The sequence below is a fragment of the Rhea americana genome, unplaced genomic scaffold, assembly GCF_003343005.1.
Source record: "Rhea americana isolate MKP2758 unplaced genomic scaffold, rheAme1 scaffold_565, whole genome shotgun sequence".
In the NCBI taxonomy this organism is placed as follows: Eukaryota; Metazoa; Chordata; class Aves; order Rheiformes; family Rheidae; genus Rhea; species Rhea americana.
This window is the reverse complement of record NW_028186718.1, coordinates 110,274-117,803: the sequence shown is the minus strand read 5'-3', so window position 1 is coordinate 117,803 and position 7,530 is coordinate 110,274. Positions and strand designations below refer to the sequence as shown.

The 7,530-nt window shown below is 61.6% G+C and overlaps 2 protein-coding genes across 2 annotated transcripts in view; one reads left to right on the top strand and one right to left on the bottom strand.

Annotated features, from left to right (window-relative positions):
* The window catches only part of DPEP1 (dipeptidase 1), a 3,884-nt gene extending 2,462 nt beyond the window's left edge, over nucleotides 1–1,422 (top strand). Inside the window, exons 6-8 of the mRNA XM_085318958.1 lie at nucleotides 16–91; nucleotides 377–512; nucleotides 955–1,422. Coding sequence (XP_085175084.1) covers nucleotides 16–91; nucleotides 377–512; nucleotides 955–1,125 — 383 coding nt within the window. The 3' untranslated portion in view covers nucleotides 1,126–1,422. The remainder of the gene's footprint in view (nucleotides 1–15; nucleotides 92–376; nucleotides 513–954) is intronic.
* A 598-nt stretch (nucleotides 1,423–2,020) lies between these two features.
* The window catches only part of CHMP1A (charged multivesicular body protein 1A), a 6,331-nt gene continuing 821 nt past the window's right edge, over nucleotides 2,021–7,530 (bottom strand). The window contains exons 2-7 of the mRNA XM_085318957.1: nucleotides 7,507–7,526; nucleotides 6,286–6,363; nucleotides 5,714–5,860; nucleotides 5,173–5,301; nucleotides 4,807–4,994; nucleotides 2,021–3,961 (exon numbers count right to left, since the gene is read on the bottom strand). Of these exons, the coding sequence (XP_085175083.1) occupies nucleotides 3,940–3,961; nucleotides 4,807–4,994; nucleotides 5,173–5,301; nucleotides 5,714–5,860; nucleotides 6,286–6,363; nucleotides 7,507–7,526 (584 nt within the window). The 3' untranslated portion in view covers nucleotides 2,021–3,939. The remainder of the gene's footprint in view (nucleotides 3,962–4,806; nucleotides 4,995–5,172; nucleotides 5,302–5,713; nucleotides 5,861–6,285; nucleotides 6,364–7,506; nucleotides 7,527–7,530) is intronic.

Below are 7,530 nucleotides of genomic sequence, written 5' to 3'. Positions count from 1 at the left end.
CCCCTCCGCCCGCAGACCACATGGACCACGTGAAGAAGGTGGCCGGCGTCGGGGCCGTCGGCTTCGGCGGCGACTACGACGGCGTCACGGGGTAAAGCGGGTGCCGGGGGGCGCGGGGAGCCGGCGCCGTGCACCATCTGGGCTCGGGAGTGGGGCTGGTGTCGCTGGGGGGGATGCACGGTCCTGCTCCCCACTGCCCCAGCCTGGTGGGACAGGGGGTGGGACTGGTGGTGGGACGGGTGATGGGACAACTGGTGGGACAGGTGGTGGGACGGGTGGTGGGATGGGGCAGTGCCAGGGTGTGGGAGGAGGGGCCCATGGGGCTCGGCAGCACCCGGCCCAGCGTGGCTGGGAGCTCCAGCTCTGACTGGTGCAGGCTCCCCACCGGCCTGGAGGACGTCTCCACCTACCCCGCGCTGGTGGCAGAGCTGCTGGCCAGAGGCTGGACGGAGGTGGAGGTGAGGGCGGCCCTGGCGGAGAACCTGCTCCGGGTGTTCAGGAAGGTGGAGGAGGTGAGCAGGGCACGGGGACGCGCAGGGCACGGGGACACACRGGGTGCCACGGGGATGCACAGGGCTTGGGGACACACGGGCTGCCATGGGGACGCACGGGCATGGGGGTGCATGGGCATGGGGACACGTGGGGTGGTGTGGGGCCCCTTGGGGCACAGGGATGCACACGGCTTGGGGACACACGGGCTGCCATGGGGACGCACGGGCATGGGGGTGCATGGGCGTGGGGACACAGGGTGGCAGGGAGACACGGGGTACGGGGATGCACAGGGTGTGGGGACACCCAGAGCGGCCTGGGGACACGTGGGGTGGCGTGGGGACGCATGGGCACGGGGGTGTTCGGGCACGGGGACGCGCAGGGCGTGGGGACACCGGGGCTGGCGGGAGCCACGCGGCGCTGGCGGGGCCGGCGGGTGACGGGGCGGGCGCTGCGGTCCCGCAGGTGAAGGCAGCCCTGGGGGACGCGGCCGCCCACGAGGAGCCCATCGCCTTCGAGGAGCTGCAGGGCGCCTGCCGCACGCGCTACGGGTACCCCAGCCGCGCCGCCGCCGCCGCCCGGGCCCTGCCACTGGTGCTGGCGCTGGTGCTGGCGCTGCCGGGCGCCCTGCTCTAGCGCCGCGGGGTGCCGGCCCCGACGGAGAAATAAAGCTGTGCTCCGAGCCCCGCGGGCAGCGCGCGTCGCCGCCGGGACCCCCGCGCCGCCCGCGCTCCCTTGCCCTGGCAGAGGGTCCGGCGCTGCCCGGCTCGCCCCGCGCCAGCCCCCCCCCCGTCCCCAGCCAGCCCCTGCCGCAGGCTCCGCTCCGAGCCGTGGCCGCGCCGGGAGCGGCACGTGGAGGCGACAGGCGGCCACGGGGCTGCCTCCGCAGGACACTTACGTTAATCATTAGCTAATTAATTGGCTGCTCCATCATCTCGTTAGCAATTTCCTCTCGCGTTTGGGAACAGCCTGTCTTCAGAGCGGAGGCGGAAAACAGGCTTGCGAAGGAGCGCCGGCTTCCCGCGGCTCCCGCACCTTGGCTACGGCACAGGGCCCCGGCTGCCGGCGGGGAGCCGCGGCCCCCCCGGGCGGCGAGGCGCTGCCAGGCCCTCCCGCGGGGACGCGGGCACGTCCCCCTCCGGGGAAGCTGCCGGTGCCCACGGCCGGACCGGCTCCCCGGCCTCCCCGCACGGTTGCAAGCCGGGAGTCTCCCCTTGGCGAGGTAACTGCGGGCGAGGGGCAGCTGCCCACCGCCCGCGGGCGCAGGGAGCTGCCAGCGAGCCGGGCAGCCCCAGAACGAGCCGGGGGGAAGGAGCCAGGCGCCCGGGGGCCGCACTGCTCCCCCTCGGCCGGGGGCCCGGCCCTGGGGAAGGCGAGCGGGCCACGCCGCTGCTGCAGGGCGAGGGGGAGCAGGGAGGGCTGCAGCCAGCAGCACCAGCCCCRGCCCCAGCCCYGGAAGCGGCCTCCTGCCCCSGGCTCYGCGCTGCACCCCCGCGGAGGCCTCCCTCCGAGCCCCGCAACGCTCCAACACTGACGTTCTGGGATTGTTTATTTAAAATAGCAGAAAGTAAATCAACACGAGTTTGGAAGAGAAGAAAAAGGCAAATGAAACAAAGCTTTAAAAAACCCCAAACCAGAAAACATCACGCAGACCGCGCASAGAGGCAGGGGCTCCTCGGGGCCGGAGGGCGCGTCCCCGTTCCCAGCCCCACGGACGGCATTCAGCATCCGTGCAGAGCTGGGCCGCTGCCAGAGCCCCCCCAACCCAGCGTCCCCCCCAGCCCGGCGGGGAGCCGGAGCCGGGGGGCCACCGCTCTGGGGAGGGAGGCCGGCCCCGGCCGCCTCCCCGCTGCGGGGGGAAGGATGCTCTTCAGGCTGCAGGATGCTCGCTGCCGAGGCCACCGAACTCGGGAGAAACAGCAAGGAGAGCRGGAAGTGTCTTTGTTACAGGTCGGCCTCCGGCCTGCAGCGAGTGCTGCCCAGGGCAGCGTACGCCACCGGGCTGAGCCTCCCGCTGGTGCTGGAGRCTGGGCCACTCTCCCTCCACCCATACTTTTGTTTTTCCCTAGTGATAGCACARTCCAAAGCAGCAGCTGTGCATGACTAAAAAATTCCCTTTAAAAAAAAAAAAAGAATATTTGAACAGAAAACTCTGGTGAATCATACCCACTCTGCTGCAGCAGGACTGGTCACACAGCCTAGGCAGCACACAGCACAGCTCGGCACCGTCAGCACACGCGGCACCACGCCAGCTCCAGCACAGGTGGGGACAACRGAGAGGAAAAGGCAGCAGAGAGACCCACGGAGCAGGCCAGAGCCAGGCGACAGTGCCGGGATACACTGTCAGGATGGTTTGGCATTCAGCTGGGGGTTTGCCACTCCCATCCCCAGCTGGGGGATATTTAGAAACAAGGCTAGGGAAGGCTGCTGTCACCGTGGCTGCCAGCCCAGGAGTGGAAGCTGCTGTAATCCAGTCCCAGTTGCTGGATGCCTGGCCCGGACCAGCCCATGTGGGAGGACACAGCCCGGAAAATTCACTTCCAGACCTCAGCAGTTGCAGACAGTGAATTTGAACTTAAACACAAACAAGTGCTTGTGCAGGGCAGGGCAAACATCTTAAAGGTCACTTTTCAGCAAAGAGATCCAGGGAGATTTGCATGCCAAGACAGTTAGTGATTGGCAAAGTGAAGTTTGCAAATAGGGCACCAACTGACTGCTATAAACTGCATAATGATGGCTTGGGAAGGTCACTGCTAGGGAAGAGACACGATGGCACAACCACACCTTCCTGCAAGGCACTAACCCTCCCAGAAACACCACAGGCAAGAAGACAACCCCGGTCAGAGTCCTCTTCCTAGCCAACTGCAACACAAAGAAAACCCCTTAGGTCTCTCCCTGCTCCACAAAGTTAGCTGCTGCGAGCCCCTAGCAAAGGGCTGCCCACAGCTGAGGCCCAGCCTAGAACAGTTTAAAAAAAAAAAAAAAAGTGTTACACAGGAAGAGGAGTCAGGCATCAGCACCCGAGCAGATTCTGCAACCTACCTCCAGAAAGACTAATTTAGTGTTAAATCTGGAGCAGCACATTGCTCTCATCCAGAGCCCTGGAATGCTGCGAGGAACCTGCAGCATCCCTCAAACAAAAAACACCCTGAAATCAGAACCAGCAAAGTATTTTCCAAGGCCAGAACAAGGCTGTGTTTGCTCAGCAACCCCCCACCAGAATCTCTGCCTGCTCTGGGAGAAGTCACCAGCATCACACCGTAAAAGAAGAGTCTAACCAGAGCCAGGCAGGGCTGGGAACGTGCTGATGAAGGAGGGGTTGGTAGGCTCTGCCTGGCTAGTAGGTCAGAGCAAGGATGTAGCAGAGGCTATATGGAAGGAGTTCCAGGGCCTCCTCCACCCCACACACAACTAGTGTGGGGCAGCAGTCCATAGGGATGACGGGAAACCTCAATTCCGTAAGGCAGCCAACCTGGAAGTGAGAGTGCAAGAAGAAATCAATGYGAGCAGCAGGACTCTGAGTCAGAAAGAATCTTCAGTCAGCAAGCACAGAGAAGGTATTTTCCCAGAACCTGTCTTTCCGTGGCAGATACATGCAAGAGATCCTGCCCTGGAGCACACAGCCATGACTGCCTGTGGTACACTTGGTGTTGTCGGAGCAATTTCTTATCAACGCAGCGAGGTGCTGCAAAGCAAGGGTTCCCCGCTTCTTTTCCGGGTACCTCAAGACCGCAGACAGCCCAGTCCCTCTCCCAGGGCCATTCCCACCTCCACGGCCAGGGCTCCTGCAGCACACGGAYGCTTGCTACCTCAGGACTGTCCCCAGATGGACCCCAATTGTGGCTGCGTGGGGAGCAGTGGAGAGGGACTGGAAAGAGGAAGCTCATCAGCTTCTCCTGGGGCAGTTCCAGAGAGACAGCCTGTTCCTGGAGCTGTTTGAAGGTCAGCATCAAGAAAACATTTGCAGAGCAGCAGCAGCTGCACGAGAGCAAGCGCAGAGCGGGAGGAAACTGTTCTCTGCCGAATTGACGAACGTTCACCACACAGTGCCAGAAGCCGCCTCCGCCTCCAGGTTCTGCTAGCCACAACCCCAAATGGCCACCAGGGCCTGCCTGCACCCTACCCAAGTACTGTGGGGGCTGCCTGGCAAGGGCTGCAGGGTTCTGGCTTGCCTGAGCGTGCCAGAGTCCAGCGGGGGCTCAGCACCTGCTCATCCTCCGCTGATGGGCAAACCCATTCCCTTTCTGTCAGTGCAGGATCCCCAGGAAGAACTGAAACTGCCTTGAKGCACAGCAAAGGATCTGGGAGAGAACAAACCTTCGTGAGAGCTGGTCTTCTTGGGTGCGGACTGAGCTCTCCCCCACAGCCGAAGCACCCTCAGGGAGCTGGTTGAGTTGGTCCATGATCTCCAGGCCATTCTCCTCTGCTATCTGAACAATGAGGCTGTCCACCTGCTCCTGCGGGGTGGTCAGCGTGGTAGCGGAGCTCATGGAGTCCTCCATGACCTGCAATGGAGRCAGCCTGTCACCCCGCACTACTAGCAAAACCACCTGGCCCAGCCCATGTCCAGCTTCCTCACCCAAAGAACCAGCTGCAGACCCACCACATGGGCCATCAGCCCCTTTAACCTGAACAGCTTCCATAGGTTCAAGCCCGACAGTAGGACTTCAATGAAGCACTTACCGATGTATGAACGTCTAAATTCTGAACCTGCTGCTCAAATTTGTCCATCACTGCAGACACCTTCTGCAGATCCATGGAGCTCAGAGCCTTGTCCAAAGCCTTGGTCACCTGAGCCATGTTTTTTGTCACCTGCAAGAAAAGATTGTTTTATAGATGCTCCTCAAATGCAAGAGGTCATCRCCAGTGAAAGCAAAACTTGTGCCCAGTGAGAGAGAAGTCAGCATCACCACTGCTCTCGCCAGTGCTACAAGGTAGGACAAGCTTTGCTTGCTCATGAGCAGACGCTTCCGTCAGCTCTCCAGTCCCTTTGCAAGCTCAGCCTGGCTGCAGGTTTGTCGAACAGCACACAGTTACTCTAGACAACCGCCTGGACATTTCAGAGGGTCTGAACTAACTACAGGGCTTCATCAGACCCTCGTGCAGGGACAGAGAAGTCCAAAATGGCTAGAGGCAGGCAAGGAGAATAGAAAACCCAACACCTGCTCTCTGCAGGGTACAGACCCGTCTCAGAGCCCCATGCCCAAGCAACAGATGCTCTTACCCCCTTCATCGTCACTGCTGTCTGGACCTTGGAGGCCACCGCATCCACGCGGGAAGCCATGCGAAGCCAGTTGAGCCCCTCGTTCTTCTTGCGGATTGCATTCTCTGCATAGACACGAGCACACTCCACATTCTTCTGCTGAAGAGCCTGGAAGAGCCAAGAGCTACTGTACGCACAAAGAATCCACTTCACATTTATAAACAAGCATTTCTGCCTGACAGAAGAAAATAGGGCTATGTGACCCACATAAATACTGAAAACACTCTTGGAAAAGGATTAAATTCCTTTCAGTGATGCACAACATCCATCCTTGACAGAGTCAGGATATGAGATAGGACTTAAATCATTTTGAGGTCAACCCGGCACATGTCAGGGACTGCAGCCGAAAGCCTGCCCATTTCCTGCAGTCCCTAAAGGTACACACCCAGCAAGGCAGGAATTCTGCTGCCTGCACAGCGGTGAGGGCTGACAGCACCGGCATGGCAGCACAAGAGGTGAAAGGGCCTCACCTGGAGGACGAGGCCCAGCAGAACACACCAGCAGCTCTGCACACAAGGCATCCTCTCACCCACCTTTTTGACTTTGGCTTGCTCAGCCTTGGAGTCTTTCTCAGCTTTCTTGGCAAGCTTCTCCAACTGCTTTGCTGTGAACTGCAGCAAAAGCAATGAGTTAGTGCGAGCACACAAAACGGTCATCAGCAGCCCAGATCCACAAGGTCCCAGGCTGCCCAGAGGCCTGGGGTCAGCAGAGCATGCAGCAGCCACTTCGGCAGGCTGGCACTGGGCCCAGCTACACTGCTACACCGACATGGCCCYGGCTGATTTAAAGGGATGGGATGGTGCATGGAAGGGAAGTGCTGGCTCCCTCCGCCTGAGCCGTGTCACTGCCCTGACCCTCAGGCTGCACGGGCTAGCGAAGGAGTTCAACATCTTGACCCTGAGGGTTGGAGACACCCAGAACACGACAGACTGAGAGATTCATGTTTCCCCACTTCCCAGAAAGAGAGYAGCCAGGGAGCGGATACAAGGCAGGAACTTGCTGAGCACCAGGAAACACCCTTCCCAACCCAGTATGCCTGGTCTGACCCAGCGCGACGGGAACCGCAGGATACATCCAGCTAAACAGCTCCCTCTGCCCGCCGCCACTGGCATCGACGGGGCTCCCACGACAGGGAAAAGACAGAGCTGCAGCGTCTTGGTGCTTTCTTGAAGGCAGATCTCTGCAGGTCAAGATTTCCTTCTCTTCCTAGGAAGAGCAGCTTGCTTTTTTTTAAAAAAAAACACCCTGCATGTTTTCTTCTCTTTGTCAGTAAGGATCAGGGGAAAAAGCAGTCTCCAGACTCCTGTTAATGCTAACGCAATCGCTGGGAGAAGGCCGACCTAGCCCCAGCGGGGCCCCGGTGCTTCGCTGCTAACACCTCATAGGCACACGCGCCGTCCCGACGCCCTCGGAGCGCCCGGGAGGCGAGGCCCAGCCGTAAGGGCAGCGCAGCGGGGGCCGCCGCAGCCCAGGCGGGGGCGGCGCGCCCCTCCCGGCCGAGGCCGGCGGTGTCCCGCTGCCCCCCGCAAGGGGCCGGGCCACGTCTCTCCAGAGGGAGAACTACCCGCAAGGGCGGGAGAGCCCCTGTGCGGGGCCGGCGCTGCTCCGGGGCTGCTGCAAGAGAAGCGCTGCCGAGTCGGGGGCGGCGGGGAGCCCCCGCGCAGGGGGCACCGCCGGCGGCCGGGCGGCCCCGCGGGGCGGCGACACGTCGCGGAGAAGCTGCCGGAGAGGCATCGCCGAGAAGCCGCGCTCACCTTCAGCTGGAAGAGCGTGTCTGC